The sequence below is a fragment of the Corythoichthys intestinalis genome, chromosome 16 (genome assembly GCF_030265065.1).
Source record: "Corythoichthys intestinalis isolate RoL2023-P3 chromosome 16, ASM3026506v1, whole genome shotgun sequence".
Classification (NCBI taxonomy): Eukaryota; Metazoa; Chordata; class Actinopteri; order Syngnathiformes; family Syngnathidae; genus Corythoichthys; species Corythoichthys intestinalis.
In genome coordinates this window covers 14,873,847-14,894,497 of record NC_080410.1, presented here as the reverse complement: position 1 = coordinate 14,894,497, position 20,651 = coordinate 14,873,847, and the positions used below count along the sequence as shown (strand labels likewise).

Genomic DNA, 20,651 nt, shown 5'->3' with positions numbered 1-20,651 from the left:
AGATCAAGAGCCAAGCAAGGCTTCCAGACATGTTTGATTAAACCAAAGAATATGAGACGGCCAAGATGAGACTGGGAACAGCAAGAAAGGGAGAAGTAGAGGGAGTAGGCTGACAAGAACCTGGAGACAGACAGACAGTGGAATGCAAAAAACATTAGGAAAAATTAGGAAGACTTTGGCAGAGGTAAAGAAAGACGTGAAGGATGGACACATCATACTGTAAGGATTAATGCATTTCAGCAAAATTTTAAACTTTCCCTAATCAGGGAAATTCCTTGCTAGGATGTGATCAATATAAAATAAAAAATTCTGACCGGGTAAAAAGGAGTACGATTTTGACTAGCTCTGCTTGGTTGACATACACTTAGCAAGAGTGTGACGTATACTCTGTGTTTTCAGTGTAGGGTTGTTGTTGGTAATCATAACAACCCCACGGAGACATGTTGAGTGACGGGCTACAGACAGACATACAGTATACAGTCAATAGGGGTAGCCTGCATCTTGCATCAGCATCAGGCGCCTTTACTACAATTTTCTTCCAAGTGGCGCTTGTAAAAGCCATGAAAATGCACATCAAGTTGAATAAGTTGTACAGACAGAAAATGAGCATAGATATCAAAAAGTTGACGAACACATTATATATGTAGAGATATAAACAGCTGATATATATTTTTGAATGTGTCTGCGATGTTTGTTTGAGTTCATTCAATTTCTTTGGGATGTCAAAACTAGGGATGTCCTGATGCAATCACATGATCGTAAATCGGGCCTATCGCACCATTTTTTAGATGATCGGAATCGGGTGAGAAGGATCGGGTTTTTAATTCAAAAAATATATTTGTGTTTTCTGCTTCATGCTGGTACAGCCTCTCACTTTCCCTTCTGCTGCTTTTCTTGGTCAACAGTGGCCTGGAGTTACAGTAGCTGTTTAAAGTTAACGATGATTGACAGGGGTATAGCTTTGATCTTGTCATAGAAGCTTGGTAGCGCTACCATCAAAGGCCCAAATATGTCAGTGATCGTTTAGCTTGTTAAACACTAGCGGTAGTGTGCTGTGGTAACTCTTTGTGTAAGCGAGAGGCTGTTTTCAGCAGCGTGAGCGACAGAGCGTGAGTGGATTTGAGTGGATCCACTCAATGAAGCATTTAATAAAGGCGCGTATTTTTCTACGTTATTCTTGTTTAAAAATCATTCACATTACGAAGGCGGCACGGTGCGACAGTAACATGTTTAAAACGTTTTTTTAAACAAGGTACAATATGGCACATCATCGCTACAGCTAGAGCCCAACATTCATGGTGGAATTGATGCTGCTTACAATGAAAACTGTGTCTTTATACAGTGAAATAACGCAACTGCACAGAGATTATTGCTGTCTATTTGACGTCGTGTCTGTCTAAGAGCAGGCTCTACCATTAAAATCCCAAATGTATCAATCATCGTTAAGCTTGTTGATCACGAGCGGTAGTGTGCCATGGCAGCTCATTGTGTAAGTGAGAGGCTGTTCTCAGCAGTGTGAGCGGATTTGAGTAGACTCACTCAATGGAGCATTTAATAAAGACAAGCATTTTTCTACGTTATTCTTGTTTAAAAATAATTCACATTCTGAAGGCGGCACGTTGGGACTGTAAAATGTTTAAAACTTTTTTTTTTTTTTTGGGAACAAAAATTAGGTGATTTTGTGGGACACAGCAGACATGGGTTTTGGCTATGCAGATTGAATTCTGAGGATGACAACAAGTTTATCTCCGAGTAGTTGGAGCGTAATCGACAAGGTCAGTAAGGACTAAATTGATTGAGGTATAAGAAAAAGCAACGGTATCAGATATATAGTTCTAAAAAAAACAGATTTACTTTATACAGGTAAAGCAGCATATAGTAAATTCTATCTAAAAAGGGGATGCAGCCTGATGCGGTCAATAAGTCATAAATAAACAGTGGAACAGGTATCAGACTGAAACGGTAGTTCATGCGGGGGAGGAATATCTTTTCAAATACATAATTTAAAGTTTTAGTCTGCCTCCTTACGAGGAGAAAAAAAATAATTCTATTCAACCCCTGAAGGGGTTTTGTATTTTTCCTTGCCTTCTTAAGGGTTCAGATCACTAGATGTTAACTTTTTTTGTCAACTGTGAGCAAGTAAAGGCCTTTCAGACATTGTTGTGATGCAACATGAAATATAGATCCTTAAATATTTTTTAATATAATCAAATTGGGTTAACATTCATTATGTGAGTGAATGTGGAGATCAGTGAAACACCACGCATTTGTTACAATTCTGTTTAGGATAAGAGCATAGTATCTTCTATTAGTAAGGGCCTCACCAAAATGGGTCACCAAGGTAAGGGCCACACTGGGAATTGCTTCCACCAAACTCCCTAAGAAGTTGAACGTTGGCAAAAAACTCTTCACATTGAGCTGGTCGATCATCTAGACCAAAAATAAAACAACGTGAAACAACAACACTGTTAGGTTTTTGTTGGGTTTTTCCTAGTGTGACTTGTCTCTGTGATTACCCATTGATTTCACCTGTGTGTGTTCTCCCAGTGTATCCTGCAATCTGCATCCACCTGTGTTACCCAGCTGTTCCTCGTCTCGTTACCCCTTGTCTGCGTGTGTATATAAAGACCCAGTTTCTTGTCACCCCTTGTTGCATCATTGTCAATGTCAATGTCTATGTCTGTCCTTGCCAAAGTCAAGACCCGTCCAAGCCCTCGCGTACCTGTCCATCCGTTTACGTAAGTTTTGTTGATCCATAGTCCTTTTGTTTAAACTTTGTGATTTTTGTTAGTTATTATTAAAACGTTTTTTTGAGTTCACTGCCTCCTGCCTTGCATTTTTGTTTCACTGCTTTTGGGTCCACACAACCTTCCTTCCCGCGCATTCCCTGACAGAATGACGCAACCAAATATGGACCCAGCGGGAAACCTCCGATCCACCAGCCTTCCTCCTCACCTGTTTTTGGATTTGGATTTCTCTGAATGTGAAGAAGGCCCTGACTTAATTAACCTTCTTTCCGACAGTGATCACGACCCAGATTTTGAGTTCATGCCCTTTTTTTTTTCACCCTCTCGGGTTTTTTCAGGCCTCCCTCATTCCATGCCACCCAGTCTGTCCATGAACAGTTTCAAAAAGCCCCGGCGTGCTCGTCCACGCCGACGTCGTGGGCTCGTCTTGACGGCTCGGCTTACCGAGGCTACTGTGCCGGCTCCACGCAGTCAAGTTCCCGCGCCGGCTCTACGCAGTCAAGTGCCCGCGCCGGCTCCCCGCAGTCAAGTGCCCGCGCCGGCTCCCCGCAGTCAAGTGCCCGCGCCGGCTCCCCGCAGTCAAGTGCCCGCGCCGGCTCCCCGCAGTCAAGTGCCCGCGCCGGCTGTCCCGCCAGCAGATTCCTGCGACCAAGCTGCTGTCCCGCCAGCAGATTCCTGCGACCAAGCTGCTGTCCCGCCAGCAGATTCCTGCGACCAAGCTGCTGTCCCGCCAGCAGATTCCTGCGACCAAGCTGCTGTCCCGCCAGCAGATTCCTGCGACCAAGCTGCTGTCCCGCCAGCAGATTCCTGCGACCAAGCTGCTGTCCCGCCAGCAGATTCCTGCGACCAAGCTGCTGTCCCGCCAGCAGATTCCTGCGACCACGCTGCTGTCCCGCCAGCAGACGACACCGCTGCTGTCCCGCCAGCAGACGACACCGCTGCTGTCCCGACCCTCGCCCCGACGATGCTGCTCCCCGTTTCCTGCCACGGCTTGGCGGCATGGACGACCGAGCACTGCCTCGTCTGGGACGCCCGCCTGACCAGCCCGTGCGGTCGCCCAACGTCTGGCGCCCCGGGCGCCCTCCCGATCGACCCGCGTGGTCGGCCCATGTCTGGCGACCAGGACGCCCGCCTGACTAGCTTTGATGGGCTGTTGTTGCTCCCTCCTCCGGCCCCTTTCTGCCTGCCATGTTTGGGACTTTGTTTTTCCAGGGGACGTCTGGGATCCGTCCCTTGGGGGGGGGGGGGGGGGGGGGTACTATTAGGTTTTTTGTTGGGTTTTTCCTAGTGTGACTTGTCTCTGTGATTACCCATTGATTTCACCTGTGTGTGTTCTCCCAGTGTATCCTGCAATCTGCATCCACCTGTGTTACCCAGCTGTTCCTCGTCTCTTTACCCCTTGTCTGCGTGTGTATATAAAGACCCAGTTTCTTGTCACCCCTTGTTGCGTCATTGTCAATGTCTATGTCCTTGCCAAAGTCAAGACCCGTCCAAGCGCTCGCGTACCTGTCCATCCGTTTACGTAAGTTTTGTTGATCCATAGTCCTTTTGTTTAAACTTTGTGATTTTTGTTAGTTATTATTAAAACGTTTTTTTGAGTTCACTGCCTCCTGCCTTGCATTTTTGTTTCACTGCTTTTGGGTCCACACAACCTGCCTTCCCGCGCATTCCCTGACAAACACAACCAATAATATCTGATAAACAATATACCATTAATTCTATAGGTCTATATAGCACTCAAATAAATATCAGTATGTTGTCTTTCTGTCATTGATTTGAATATTTTCCACCTGCAGAGCCGGCTGCTGCTGTTTTTACCACTATTGCCTCCCCCAATGGTTATACAACAGCAGCAAGGGAGACATGCAAAAGTTGTGTTTACAAAATAACTGTGGGAGGATGCGTTGTTGGTTGCAAAAGTGATGCTACTTGTTTTACCGTACTGAGCATGTGTACACAGAAATTATATTTTGTATAAACTGTAAAATACATTCTTACCTGTTTGTTGATTTGATCCAATACATAAAGTAGTGGCATCTCACTCCTGAGCTCCAAAAGCAACAGAACTAGAACTGATGAAGTAAAGAGGCACATTTATTTTAGTATCCCAAGTCATCAAAAATAGTTAGAGTTTAATTAATGTATCCTTAAAACACACATATTACACACGGCAGAACACAGGGCAGGTTGCACATACAATTTTGATACATTTATAATTACGAACTTTGCATACAACCTATAAGGACTGCGCATGATGATGAGCCTAAAGAATAAAGGTTGTTCTGGAAGTCAAGCTTTTCAATTGAATGCACGTTTAAAATTAGATCAATATCATTGCTTTTCTTTTTCCTTCATGACCATAAAATCAATATAAAAATGATAATTCCTCCATTGCTATTATATTGATAATTAACATAATTTCAATTTGACATCTTACAAAAAAAAATCACTATATATTAGTCAAACCACTAGCAGATTTTATGACATATATAGTTGCTTATTTGTTTCCTCTTTTTCTTGCCAATACTGTACTTTTGAGTTTTGACAACCTTAACATACCCACGTTCTAAGAGAAGTGCAGTGTTACAGCAAAATGTTCCCTGAGGCATTCTTAGACAGCAGTTATAAAATCCATCAGTCATTGGTATTCAGATTTCTTGTTCAGCACTATAACTGTTACTTCCCCAACGGGGTCAACAATAAAATATAACAAAATATAAGCACAAAACAGCCTGCTGGGATTTTTAAAATAATGGAGAGGCACATAACCGAATTGTCAGAGCGCACTGGAGGAATGTAAGTCATGTAATTCTACAGCATTACCCCTGGTTACAAGTCATGAATATAGTAAATATGCTTTTGTATGAGAATCGCTTATAAATAATATTTTTGTCCACGTTTCCTCATTACCTTGATCCACTTTTTCCAGAGTGGCTGGGTCCACCAGAATGTGAAGCATCCCTGTGGACAGAACAATGACAACTAGCTCAATTTATCAAGACAAGACAAATGGTAAAGGTGAGCTATATGACCCTTTCAGTGGTGGACATGGTGTGTTCAATATCCTTGTCTGTAGAACTGATTTGCTGAACAGCCTTTTCTTGTGTTGTGTCAGACATTTGTCAGGCATTGTGGAAAGTATGGAATGTAAACCCCGTGACATAGAGGAGTATATTGTAAATACGTTTGGGTCTCCAACTGAGTGCCGTGATGTTTCTTACCCATCAGAGAACTTATAAAATGCATGGAGACTTGGTGGTCATTTTGGAGCATCTCTCTCAAAGCTCCAGGAAAACACTTCAGAAATCCACAGACAGCAGACAAAGCATGAGACTTCCTAACTAACTGTTTCAAACAGAGCACAGAAGGAATAGAAAAGTACATTATCATCAAGTGACGTGATTACCAAACAAAATATCTCTAGGCAAGTAGGCAAAATGTTGGAGCCCTTCTATTAAAAATATTAATAATAACTACACGACCACTGAAATAAACAAAAATTGTTACCCACTGAAATATCGTCACTTTCCAACATTTCAATCACACAAGCAATGCAGAGATGCAGCCCCCCTCCTTTTGCAGGCCCCAGGCGCCCACTCCAGCTTGGGTCGTGCCTGAAGTGAAATTTGTCATTTATAATATCCTTGCTTGCCATTTTCTTCATGTCACATTCTAAATGACACATAGGGAAACAAAACACAACAAATTAATAAGGTACGTTAACAAGAGAATAACTGTGACTGTTGCAAAAACATCAAGTTAGCAAAATGTTTATAATCATTTGCTATGAAGCCAATGGACCTAATCTAATGCTAGCTAACAATTAGCGGGGTCCTTAAAACAAAAACACATGTTATTTGGATTTTTGTCCACCCGATTTTGTCCCAACAACTTTTGCTTCGTCCTAATACATGATTGCTCGGAATATCACATTATATTACCTTCCTGTAACAGCAGCGTGTGTTGAATGAGCGTTTTTAGGCTAATAACGCTAATGCTAGCTGGCTAGGTGCGTAAATCAAATGGTCAAGAGAATGGGAGAGCGAGAGAGAAAAGAATGACTCTCTCTCTCTCACGCTATGTATAGAATACAGCATTTATACAACAGTAAGAAACAATACTGCATTATATATAATCACGGAAAGTACCAAAATGTAATTATCCTCCCGTAACTGACTTTGTGGAGTTTAGTTAAGACTGCTTTGCCATTTCATTAGTGGAGACTACAAATATACATTCGATTTTCCTTACAGTCTCTTAAAAAAAAATCCCCAAGAGAATAAATAATTTATGATTGCTTAAGAAAATCTCTTTGAGTAGATGAAAACACGTTGGTGTAAATTCATTTAGATCTTAGATTATGCATCCTCTCAGTGTGCATGTTTATTGTAGAGGAAGTGGTCACAGCGCAAGCAGCAGTGGGGATATTTCGAAGACTATTTCCGCTCGAGCAGGATCGATCAACCAGCCTCTGGCCACTGTGATACTTATTATAAAACTTCAACAACAAAATAAATAAATAAATAAATAAATAAAAATAAAAAAGGGGCATGCTTTTAGGCCTTCAAAGTATTAAGATGCAACGATGCTCGTTAGCTGCAAAACTCACAATGTGAAAACAACTCTGTATTTTTCTATGTGTGCAACTTCCTGTTGTGTAACCCAACGCCATCCATATCAGTTACCTCTACTTTTCTGTCACGTCGTCATTGACTTTCGGTTTCTGTAGTATTTTAAAACTTTTGATAAATGTATTTTTATAAATATGTAAAAATGTAAGCGTGTAAACATAATATATGGTACATCCAAACCTGTTTGATTAAAACCTAACGGGGGGCGGAACCGCGAACAGTGTGTTGCAGTCGGAGACTCACAGCATAGGAGGGTCGTAACCATGGGCTGTCCCATCGCCACCTCGATGCGTTCAGGTGCACTCACTCACCGAGAGGAAAAGTTCTGAGGTCACTTCAATGGACTATATCTGATCAAAAGGAGGTTATTTTTTAAGAAGAAATCTGGACTCTAAATGTCGGGAAGGTAAGAACATAAGTTCCAACTAAAGCAAAAATAATAGAGTACTTTTTCACTTTAATCATCATCTATCTATCTAACTGTCAGTCATTCTTATATGTTGTACAACAATGTCAAACTTGTTTTTTGTCGAGGTGGTTGCCGTCATTGCATTGTGAAATTGATATAACAATATGCTAAAAATCACGCTTTGGTACATACTGTACCTTGGTTTTCAGTTAATGGAACGGTTCTCATACGACACAGTAAACAATGAAAAACACACTGGTTATACTCATGTAAACACGAATAGCCATGACAATCAAAATTAAATAGAAGTTGGTTAAATATTTAAGGGACTCAGTGAAAATGCAACAATACCGATTTGTACAGTGTAAATGGATATGCCATAAAAATTATAATAATGTTTATGGTACTGTATTTGTTATTACATTGGTTCTTTCTAAAAGTTGCTGTTCTTCTTTAATGGTTTGCCATGATTGTCAGAATCTGAGCTGCTCTGTATTTGTAGGGATATGTTTTTAGAGTGAGGATGTTTAACTTTTAACTGCTGATATTATCTTTGTGTTTGTGTGGTATGATTTTTTCAGCCCGATTTCATCTCCATTTCCAAATATATAACGGTATATTAAATAATGAACACGGAACGTTGTAAAAATGAAGACAAATATTCTGAATTCAACCTCCTCCATTCTGCATGCAGTTTTGACAGCAAGTGCAGCATTAGGGCCCCAGCAGAGACGGAAAAAATACACAGCATGTCACCACAAACTGAAATGCAACGATTTCACATGCAAAACCACAAAGGCTTGATGTGTGTTTGTCATGAGTCATTTCTGCTCCTTTCTAAGTATGAATTAATATACCATTCATGTCAGTGCTATACTTTGAAGCACACTTTGCACGCCACTTTTCCTTTCCCCGAATGCTTTGCCTTAACTTGTCTGTGATGCCTCACAGCTAATCCCCCTCTCCCACTTGCCTCATCAGCACTTTAAAGCCGATGTCATGCATAAATAAACAAACTGATATAATTGTACCAATAACAGTGGTTGTTATTACCCTTTGGGAACACATGCCCACATCCCGGGTGGTGCAGGTAGTCTCTGTTGTGTATCCCGAGCAAAATTGGCATCACAGGGTGCAAATCCTTCATATGCTGTCCATAGATAGCACTAACAAAGATGGATTAGTTCACACAAGGCCAGTGGACTCCTCAGTAAACCTAACTTGTGGGAAATCGTGACAAAACATCTCAGTGTCAGTGCAAAGCGTCCTCATTTGAAAATCACTTCTAGTTAAAGTTTAAAAAGGAACATGAAAACAGCACATGCTTTTATCGGGATGTAGTGCAGATTGTAACAAATTAAATGCATTATTGGCCAGTATGAGCTAGAGAGATGTGGAATAAAACCCACAACTGTACAGTAATATTGTTTTGAATAAAGTAAATTAACCCCTTCAACAATTAACCTTTTAACACCTGGGCCTATTTTGTCTGAATTTGCATGCCTTTGATGTTTCCTTTATATTTCAGGGGGAAAAAAAAAAGTTCACTATGGCCTGGTTGGGTCCCCTTTTTCAGGACACCATAACCTTCATGTCCAAACTGTTGTTTTCTTCACTTACTGTACCAATTATAATCAACATTTTAGACCCAAAAAGACAAAACAAAAAAAAATCCCCAATTTTTTGGTCAAAATTTGTAATATTGATGTCCCATTGACAACCAAACTTGCGCAACAAAACATTTTGAAGCTTGATAATATTTAATCAGCTTGTTAGGATAAACATTCAACAGAAAAAAATGAGACTGAATTGTTCATATTTGATAATTCAACAGAAACAGCAGGTATGGTCATAAGCGTTTTTGTTCTCTCTACATACCATTCATTCATTCATTCATTTTCCATGCCGCTTTTCCTCAAAACAGGGTATACTAGTATACAGTCGATCAACAGTGTTTAATATTTATTTGATATAAAATTGTGTTTTATATAGATAGTTAGAGAGAGACAGAGAGAGAGAGAGAGAGAGAGAGAGAGAGAGAGAGAGAGAGAGAGAGAGAGAGAGAGAGGGATGGATGGATGGATGGATGGATGGATGGATGGATAGATAGATAGATAGATAGATAGATAGATAGATAGATAGATAGATAGATAGATAGATAGATAGATAGATAGATATTATCTATCTATCTATCTATCGCGTACGTACCTCTTTTCGATCCAAAAACTCCATGTACTATGTACACTCTAAAAAATGATTCATGAGGCTAGTTGGTATGACTTGAAAACATGAGCTTTTTCAACATAAAAATGACTTTTTTTTACTATTCATTGTTTTATTAAGTTGGTAACTTCTTTTATGGAGTTAATCAAAATTAAATATTAAGAAAGACATTAACTTAAAAGTATATTGTTTTTGAATAAGATTTTCTGCTTTCACGTAACAAAGGGGAAAGATTAAGTGAGTGAAATTTAATTTCTATTCCATTATTAAGTTGGTGCAACTTCCTAAATTCCCATCACATGTGCATATTACCACGGGAAAAGAATTGGCCATTTTCTGCCTTACAATATTTGCAGTCAGAAAGAAAATTAAAACAGATTTCATTACCATACATCAAGCAGCATACTCAAAAAATTACAAAAATGTTTACAACATTTAAATAAATTATTTTAAAACAGGAGTTACTTTTCAATCACCCTATATTGTTTGTACATTTGCAAACATTTTGTTGTACACTTGTTTTGCACTGTGTGTTGTTGTGCCATATCTGTGTATCAAAGTACTGGAAGTACACTTTTCGTTTATACCTGCACCTGAAGTGAACTGTTGACAATGTTTAGGATGTTTATATTGGTTTTGCTCTGCACTTTCATTTTGTCCATTCTTTTGAGTTTTGAAATATATATTTTTTTCCAAATAAAACTGGAGTTGCCATGTCCAATTTATTTTAGAAAAACAAGTTACTCTTAGGCGGCACGGTGGCTGAGTGGTTAGCACGTCCGCCTCACAGTTCTGAGATCAAGGGTTCAATCCCAGGCTTCGGCCTTCCTGTGTGGAGTTTGCATGTTCTCCCCGTGCCTGCGTCGGTTTCCAAAAACATGTATGGTAGGCTGACTGAGCACTCTAAATTGTCTGTAGGTATGAGTGGGCCTGAATGGTTGTATGTCTCCTTGTGCCCTGAGATTGGCTGGCAACCAGTTCAGGGTGTCCCCTGCCTACTGCCCCTAGTTAGCTGAGATAGTCTCCAGCACCTCCGCGACCCTCGTGAGGAAAAAGCGGCATGGAAAATGAATGAATTGCTCTTACTCAATAAATTTAAGTACCATTTTGCATCAACTTTTGAGTTGAGAAATTAAAATGAAGGAGTTATAGCAACCTAAATTAAGTAGTTTTATTTCTTATTAATGCTATAAAAATTGAGTTGGTTCTACACAATAAAGCTTGTGGAGGACAATAAATAATGATGGTTCAACTATACTAATTGAGTTAGTCCAGTTAGAAAATTTATAAGGGAAGTACTTAATCATTGCTTAGTTGAATTTACTTAAAAAAATTAAATGCAAATTGTTACAACAATTTTTTTAAGTAGAGCCAGTGGATTTTTTTTTAGAGTGTATCACTGAGTGTCAAGACACAGCTGTTAATGGCCACAGCTGGATTTTTCGGGGATTTTATGGGTGAAAGATGGTAATATAACAAGGGTCGCGATGCAGAAATCGCACACATCAAAGAGTGGACGAGATTTTCATTTTCATATATTTACCCTTTTAAACGTTTTTTTTTATGTTTCTTTGTTTCGATCGATTATTTATCATCTAAAATATTGGGGAAAATAAGCGATAGTTATGAGGTAGATATCTGTGACTTTTTACAGACGCCAATTTTTTCATTGTGACGTAATTTGTTAAAAAGTTTAAAATATGCGAGTGAATAATTTTTTAAAGTCGTTTTTTTTAAACTAAATATTACAAATCAATTAATAATTCTAAGCTAAAAATGACACACATTTCGAATAATGAATACGATTACTTACCTTCTTTTTATGGCTAGGTTGAAACAAAAGCGGTTGCGCGATGTCTGTAAACTGGGTATTTAAAATATTTCGGGGGCTTATTGCGCCATGAATCTGCTATGGCAGCATATAGAGATATTGTTCTATCAAACACAACAGTTCTTTTGACTTAAAATACAGCAGTTTATCTTAAAGAGGGGTGCAAGAGCAGAAACTGCTTTTTCAGCCTTGTTTGTGTTTTCTGCCATACAGTATATTCATTCATTCATTCATTTTCCATATATATCGTCTAAAGCAAAAAAGGTTTGGAGGGTAATGCTTTCTGAGGTTAGGTATTGCACCCATCACCTTATCAAAAGTATATACCGGTACATACAATCAAGCTTCTCGAACACACACATCTATATGGAAATGGAAAAGATTGATAGTGAAAAAAATCAAATATAACTTGGAAAAAAAGTATTTGAAAAAATATTTACAATAAACCAGTTCAGTTCAATTTCTTCTGGCATGTCACTCAGTTTCGTCGTGGAACAAGATATGGGGCTACGTTACACAGCTAACATTTCGAGGGGGTGCCATTTCTTCTTTCGCCGTTTGTGCACTGCTGTCTTCACTTGCCAACTCATCCGAAGAAAACAATGACAAATCTGGCCCATCTTCTTCTATGTGTTGATGAAATAATGCATTTGCTTGCGCTTAATTTAGTTTTCGATTATTTCCGCACGTTTAGAAGTCGCTCGCTCAATCCAAACGGCCGTCGCTCGCTACCTCGCCTTCCTCTCCTTAGGTGGCGCATCGCTGGGCAATTTATTAAAAATGTTCACATTACTTCCATCCTTCGTGACCTCACAATGGCTCCTGGGATATGTAGTTTTTTGCGGTGGTTTCGGTTTTGAAAAAGGACAGGAAATTGTGGAAATATGGACTTGAACACATGGTCCATGCAGCCTTTTAATGTTTATTTGTGAGGGCTATAAAACTATAAAACTCAAATGACATTATCTCCCGTGTTACTTGGTCGATTGACGTAAAGTTAAAACGGGCGTGGACCTCAACTTCCATACTTTGAAATGAGACGAACCACCGGCATGTGGGTGATGTAATTACAGCGTGACGAGGCTTCGAAGATGATATGCTTAAACGTGTTGCCGCCGACACGTCCGGTGTTAAAGGGTTAAAGTAGAGCACACTTGAACTTTTGTCTCTGGAGTATGCAACTCCTAAATAAAAACATTAAAATAATGCGCCAATTCCCGCTACACAATGTGAACTAACATAAAAATTAAGTTTCCAGCAGATGCCACGAAGTGGTGGAAATTTTCAGCTATTCTTCCACCCACACATTAATAACACTACTCACTCTTAAAACTGGTCAAAAATGTTCATGATAATAAATCTGTCCAACTCAATCTTCTCTTTACTTTTGTCCTCTTTGTATTTTCTAGGTCTTTCTAAACTATGAATCATCTTTCTTACATTCTTCTCCCAAGGTTCTCTTTCTCACTTGTACTCACTCCTTCATCCTATCTATCATTTCTCTAAGATTAGGGGCCCATAGCTCTATGAAATAAAACACTGAGCGCTCATCTTCACTCTCTCCAGCCACCCTACTTCTGTCTTCCTCTTCTTCCGCTGCATTTTCTCCTCTCTCCTCTTGCTTTGTTATGTCTATTTCCATGAGGAACCCACCCAATCGACGGCGTTCTTTGGGTCCTGTCTCACCCAAGCGGATCTATAGGAACCTGTCAGTCAGGCTGAGGGGAGGAGAGTCATCTGTCGGCGGGGCAGCAGACACACCCAAGCGCCTTGGAAAATCTGCAGATGCTGTAAGATATTTAATTTAAGGTGGATTACTGTGTGATGTTACCTGTCCTTAATTGTAGGACTACCTTGACACGATAAATCCTGCCTCTTTACCGCTGATGGTCAGATTTATAGTTTAATACACATAGTTTCATACAAAGTTAGATGGAGGAGTATTTTCACTCTTCCAATTATTTGCATCATTATAGTGGTATTAGGCGTGTGCCAGTATAATATTCTGATGTTGAGATAACCTTAAACCAAAATATCACAGTTTCACGGTATCACGGTACTGCAATTACAGCTCTAAAATATATTACTTTGAGATATCTGGGTTTAAAAAAAAAAATCCATTGAACAGGATTTTTAATTTTGAAAACATATTAGCAAATTGGAACATAAGTATAGTGTTAAGTTAAAAGAAAAAGTCTAAATAAAATTTAAATAAATGCAGTCCTTTAGGTGAGCCTAAACCCATAGCCACAGCTCAACATTATTACCATCAGAACAAAAATAATTGAATCATTTGCCATAAAAAGCATGACTTTATGACTCGCATCATGTTTCCATTATACACACACTCTCTTTCTCAACACAGACAGTTGGCAGGGGAAAAAAAACACCCATGTTTTACCACCGCTTGACACACCGAACATGCTGGAGTTAACTCTCGTATAGGCATGTGCCGGCATGAGATTTTGACGGTACGATAACCGTGAGCAAAAATACCGCGGTTTCACGGTATCACGGTATTGCAATTATAGCTCCAAAATGTGTTATTTTGAGATGTATGGGTTAAAAAAAAAAAACTTTTTTCCATTGAACAGGATTTTTTTCCCAGAACATAGTTGCAAATTGGAATATGAATGTATTGTTAAAATAAATAAATCATCAATTAAAAAAAAACAAATATTTTAAATAAAATCAAAATATAACGTAGACTATACCCACAGTCACAGCTCAAATTGCTCAGGTTTAGAGCAAGAACAGAATAATTTCTATAAAAAAAGTAAAAACTCTTCTGAATAAAATTTTTAAAAATTTATACTGCATAATTTTTTTGAGGATTGAAAAGCTCAAGTGAAGTTTCGCCATTTTCAGCCACTGTGTCAGCTCTAGTCTACATGATGTCATGCCTTTGTGTTAGAAAGAACAAAGAATTCAAAAGTTAATAAGTTAGTTAAAAATGTATAAGTTAGTTAAAATGTAAATATTGTTGTGGAAAGGTTTCATCTAAAAAATAAAAAATAAAAATCATTGGGAGTGAGATCCATCGAACGTGGATTTGTGCTTAGGGCAAGATCATCTTTCCTCAATTAACGATCTTTGATGCTATGCCTTCCACCCCCCCCCTTCATTCAAGCGAATCAAGCTTGTTTTCTCACTCTGCGGCTGTAAGACTCGACGAAGTTGCTCTCCCAGCTAAGCCTAGGCTAACATTCGTCTTTTATAAGCTTTTAGTTAGTTTGTATATCGAATTTCAAAGGAAAATATGTGTTTTGTTTTTGGCGAACTTTTTCATAGTGCTAATCTGTTTAGCTACTCACACATGGAAAAATATAATTGTACAATGTTTTAAATGTATTCATTTTGTATATTCCACTTACCACGATTTGAGAGCTCAATAAATTGAAGAAAAGAACTTCCTATGTTTGGAGTATTTGTTTAGGGTTCGCTGGCTGTTTAGCCGATAGTCACTTTCACACACAGATACAAACGGGAGGGGGTGAGCGCTGCCGCGCCACGCCACTTCTGGCTGCATTTTTGACACATGAAAAATGGCGAATACCGTACTACGGTCTGACGGAAAATTTTAGTGGTTTTGAAACCGCGACGTTTTCACACCACGGTAAACCGTGAAACCGGTAACCGGCACATGTCTACTCTCGTTGCTGGTGGAAAACATTCATGACGGTGTTTACTAACCTTTAATTTTGTAGAAATGCGAAATCATGTTAGAGGTATTGCCTCCTCGGCAGCCAATCTCCGCAAACACGTTTTACATGTCGGCTGGCCTTCTTCCTCTAAGCCGCAGCCGGCTGTAACTTTTCTGTAGCCGAAGTATTCCCATGGCAGCGATTTCGTTTTCTTCGATGGGGGAAAAAGTTCAGGAGTTTCACTTCCTCCAGCCATCGTGTAGCACAGCTAACTCACTGACACTGAGCGGTGGGGGAGGGTTGAGCCTTGCAGCTGCAAGAGAGGGATTTCTCCATGTATTTTGGGGACATAAAAATAGCTAATACCTTAAGGACGGTATGACGGAAAAGTTTTGTGGTTTTGAAACCTTGATATTTTCATACCACGGTATACCTTGAAACCTGTAATCGGCACATCTCTAAGTGGTATTTAGAGCCAAAATAATCAAATACTGTAAAATGCATTGTTCAGATACTCTCTGATAAAGCTTCTGCCTTGAGTCAACCACCTACTACCTATGACCATGCCATCTTCTTTTAACCCCATTAGTACAAGACCTTGTGGGATGCAGTTGAAAATGAAGACACATTAGCTGTACAAAGCCTGTTGTCCCGAATCCACAACAACTATGGAGGTGGAGGAGGAAGTGGTGGCGGAGGAGGAGGAAGTGGAGGAGGAACCCTGTGGGAGAGAGGAGAAAAGAAAGACAGAGAGTGGGAAAAAGAACGGGAGAGGGGGGTGAACAGAGTGAGTGAGCAAGGCCTTGTCCCACTGGATGTGGCTGCCCTTACCCACAATTCACCTCTGCTCCATGTGCTGGTAAAGGCTGGAGCAAGGCATAACCCAATTTGTAAGTACTTGGTTTAAAAATGTCATGGCTTGTTTATCAGAGGCAATCAAATTAATGAAAGAAAACAACAACATTGCATGAATGCAGTGTTGATTAGCTAGTCTAAGAGTTTTAAAATGCACTTTCACTTCTGAAGTAGGCTAAATGTAAATGAAAGCCTATTTAGACTAAAGAGGAATCACTTGAATGTTTTCGTTTCTTTTTTGAATTTGTTTTAATGTATTATGTTATTTTAAAGTGTGTATTTCATATTCCAGACTCACCCATTTGACGTGTGAATTTTTTTTTGCAAAAAACGATCCATTATTTCAAGTAAGAATCTTCCAAGGGCCTGCTAGGCCAAGACATTGGCTGATTATATTATGAAATTATTTAGTTAAAACAAGAATAACTAAAGAAGGACTCGGAGAGAGCAGAGTTCCGTCTAAGCAGCAAAATTCAACGCATCGCCAAATTTATGACCTCTGCGATCTTTGACCCATTCTCTTCTCATGATTATGAAATTGTGTAATTAAAACAAGAATAACTAAAGAAGAACTCAGAAAGAGCAGAGTTCCGTCCAAGCAGCCAAATTCAAAGCCTTCCCAAATGTATGACTCTTATCTTCAACCTATTCTCTTCTCATCATATCACCTACCCAGCAAATGTAAGTTTAATGAGCAAAACTGTTATCAAGTTATCGCGAAATTCCTTTTCTGACCTCTGAAGCCTTTGACTTTTGACCTCATTACCCCAAAATTCAATCATCGCTTCCATTTCATATTACAAACATAAACTTCGCCTTCTGTAGGTTTCATCTACTAGCAGAGGTAACTAATTGTGTTTATATCATTTGCTGACATCTTGTAACCATCTCCTTACTCTCACTTAATCCGACCCCATTGTCTCAATTTCCAAAAGTTTAAAATTTTGTTCAATTGTTTTTCAAATAATTGCTTCCATATACAAATTTTAAAGCCTTGGTTTTGCTCTTTGTATTGCCTGACTGCTAGTGTGCAGACCAGCAGATTGGGCACGTAAGCTTGATGAACTTGTGGCATTGGCGAAGGAGAGGGTGGACGAGAGGAAGCAAGAGTTACTGAAGAAGGCCGGGGCAGGGTCCCATGCACAGGCTGATATCCAGAGACAAATAAGACTCTGGAGCCTCAGACTGCAATTATACTGCCGAATGAAGGAGAATTTCCATCAAACAGGTCAGTGATCGGCAAGTATTTTATTTATTTATTTTTTTAATTGGATATGTTTTATTTGGAAATACAGTATGATAACCTAAACAAAGTGGGGGGTCACTGTACTGTACCCAGTGGTGGTTGAAGTACTCACTTTTTTTTTCTTTAGTAAAACTACATGAATCAGAAAAAAAAAATACTCAAGTACAAAAGGACTTGCTTTAAAATGTACTTTACAAGTGAAAAGTAGAAGTATTTTCTCACGATGCAAAAATGTGGTATACTGTATACTGTATTTATAAAGAGATCTGAGGCAATATTCAAAGAAAGAACCAGAAAATTCATGGACTGCTCACTTTTATTTAAAACTGCAGAATGTAAAAAATAAGCAATAAAATTGATTGCGCTGTAAACAGACCTTAACCAGCTCAAAAAAATCCAAATCTAAACCATAATCTCTTGGCAAAATGATGAAAGAATAGTTTAATGGTGGATTGAAGCAACTACAAGGTGCATACCCCACCTACTGTAACTGTACAATAGTGTGCAGTAGGGCTGTCCCAAACGACTAATTTTCTCCCGATTAGTCAGCCGACTATTTTTACGATTAGTCGACTAATCTAATAATTAAAAAAAAAAAATTATATATTTTTTTTTGTTTACTAATTTAGCAATGACATTTTTGTTGACGCTTATCAGTTCACAAAAAACATATTGGAACACTTAAATTATTTATTAAAATACAAATAAAAACGTAAATAATAATAATAAATCACAAATACAATGAGTTCAAATGCTGATAGAATTAACTAGTGTAGCATCCCGATTGAAAAGATGGTCTCTTAAACTGATGGTTTACAACTTTTATTCCATCCTTGATGTAATCACACTGTAAGAGCTACGGTGCACACAAATAAAACAACACAATTAGAAAGTAATGAAAACTGTCAACCTTTTTCCTTTTAAAACTTATTTATATATCAATGAATTGCCTATATGAATTGCCTTTACCTTAATTTATTACCTTATCATTGACAATGTCTCCCTTGAGTGCAATCACTGTATATACTGTATATATTTATGACCTTTTAACCTTATATAATTTTCTATACCATAAAATAAACCATAACATGAAGTAAACCTTTCAGTTAGCATTAAGAACAATACTAATAGCACTTATAGGCCCATTGTCAATGAAACATTATTATTTAGTAAGGCGACAGCACCCTCTGGTGTACAAAAAATGAAAAAAAATTTTTTACAAACGGTGACGGCGCATGAGGTGTTTATTCACGGCCGACGTGCAGCCAAGCTTGGCATTAAAGAGACAGGACAGACGAGTACCCTCCTTTGTTTCTTTGAAATAAGTCAATGTTTTGGACACTCTGGTGCGCTTTTTTGGCTTTGTGCCGCTTTCCCCGCTTGCATACAGAGCATCCGACATTCTGAACTTTCCGCGCATATATTTTTTTAACCCTTCATTAACCGTCGACGGGATGTTGTGCTCGTCGACGGATTTATGTCATCGATGACGTCGACTATGTCGACTAGTCGGGACAGCTCTAGTGTGCAGCACCCATCTGAAGAAACGCTGCTCTCACTGTTAGTTTTTATTGGTCAACATCTTGTTCACCTGCCTAATCTTGTTTGTGTTACTGCCTCTGGTGCTCAATTACAGTATAGTTGCATGGGGCTTATTGATTGCGCCGGAGGCATGAAAATGAAACTATCAATTTCCAATGAGAAATCAAACAAACAAACAAATAAAAGTAACTGGTAACGAAGGAGACAATTTGAAAAGCAATGGATTAGAAACTACAGATATGTGCTGGAAAATGTAGTGAAGTAAAAGTAAAAAGTACCAGTTCATATGTGTACTCAAAGTACAGATACACAGAAAATGTACATAAGTACAGTAATGAGGTACTTTTACTTCATTACATTCCACCACTGACTATACCTTTATTCTTCCAATTTCCAACATCTACTAGTCCTTCTCAAAAAATTAGCATATTGTGATAAAGTTCATTATTTTCTGTAATGTACTGATAAACATTAGACTTTCATATATTTTAGATTCATTACACACAACTGAAGTATTTCAACCCTTTTATTGTTTTAATATTGATGATTTTGGCAACAACAACAATACTCAAGAAAAAACAAAAATCCCTATCTAAAAAAAAATTGCATATTTCATCCAACCAATACAAAAAAGGTTTTTTTTAATACAAAAAGGTCAACCTTCAATTAATTATATCAGCTATGCACTCAATACTTGGTCGGGAAACCTTTTGCAGAAAATCACTGCTTCAGTGCGGCGTAGCATGGAGGCAATCAGCCTTTGGCACTGCTGAGGTGTTATGGAGGCCCAGGATGCTTCGATGGGGGCCTTAAGATCATCCACTGTGTTGGGTCTGGTGTCTCTCAACTTCCTCTTCACAATATCCTACAGATTCTCTATGGGGTTCAGGTCAGGAGAGTTGGCAGGCCAATTGAGCACAGTAATGCCATGGTCAGTAAACCATTTACCAGTGGTTTGGCACTGTGAGCAGGTGCCAGGCCGTGCTGAAAAATGATCTCCAATCTTCATCTCCATAAAGCTTTTCAGCAGATGGAAGCATGAAGTGCTCCTAAAGCTCCTGATAGCTATCTGCATTGACCCTGTCCTTGATAAAACACAGTAGACTAACACCAGCAGCTGACATGGCACCCCAGACCGTCACTGACTGTTGGTACTTGACACTGGACTTCAGGCATTTTGGCATTTCTTTCTCCCCATTCTTCCTCCAAACTCTGGCACCTTGATTTGCGAATGACATGCAAAACTTGCTTTCATCTTAAAAAAGTACTTTGGACCAGTGAGCAACAGTCCAGTGCCTCTTCTCTGTAGCCCAGGTCAGGCGCTTCTGCCGCTGTTTCACACACAGTGGCTCTGGATGTTTCTACTCCAGACTCAGTCCACTGTTTCTGCAGGTCCCCCAAGGTCTGGAATTGGCCCTTCTCCACAATCTTTCTCAGGGTGCGGTCACCTCTTCTGGTTGTGCAGCGTTTCCTGCCACACTTTTTCCTTCCCACTGAGGTGCCTTGATACAGCACTCTGGGAA

The 20,651-nt window shown here is 39.2% G+C and overlaps 2 protein-coding genes across 8 annotated transcripts in view; one reads left to right on the top strand and one right to left on the bottom strand.

The window, feature by feature from the left end:
- Nucleotides 1–7,598, bottom strand: part of LOC130904477 (meiosis inhibitor protein 1) — a 76,837-nt gene extending 69,239 nt beyond the window's left edge. For 3 of the 7 annotated variants that reach the window (XM_057817240.1, XM_057817244.1, XM_057817245.1), the window contains exons 1-6: nt 6,689–6,771; nt 6,259–6,419; nt 5,969–6,092; nt 5,658–5,708; nt 4,746–4,819; nt 2,325–2,430 (exon numbers count right to left, since the gene is read on the bottom strand). In XM_057817240.1, coding sequence (XP_057673223.1) covers nt 2,325–2,430; nt 4,746–4,819; nt 5,658–5,708; nt 5,969–6,092; nt 6,259–6,411 — 508 coding nt within the window. In that variant the 5' untranslated portion in view covers nt 6,412–6,419; nt 6,689–6,771. Of the gene's footprint in view, nt 1–2,324; nt 2,431–4,745; nt 4,820–5,657; nt 5,709–5,779; nt 5,848–5,968; nt 6,093–6,254; nt 6,420–6,688; nt 6,772–7,558 lie in introns of those variants that run through there. The other 4 variants (XM_057817243.1, XM_057817248.1, XM_057817247.1 and 1 more) reach the window with 4 other exon arrangements.
- Nucleotides 7,494–20,651, top strand: part of LOC130904478 (ankyrin repeat and fibronectin type-III domain-containing protein 1-like) — a 44,566-nt gene continuing 31,408 nt past the window's right edge. The window contains exons 1-4 of the mRNA XM_057817249.1: nt 7,494–7,784; nt 13,251–13,631; nt 16,075–16,375; nt 17,368–17,568. Of these exons, the coding sequence (XP_057673232.1) occupies nt 13,470–13,631; nt 16,075–16,375; nt 17,368–17,568 (664 nt within the window). The 5' untranslated portion in view covers nt 7,494–7,784; nt 13,251–13,469. The remainder of the gene's footprint in view (nt 7,785–13,250; nt 13,632–16,074; nt 16,376–17,367; nt 17,569–20,651) is intronic.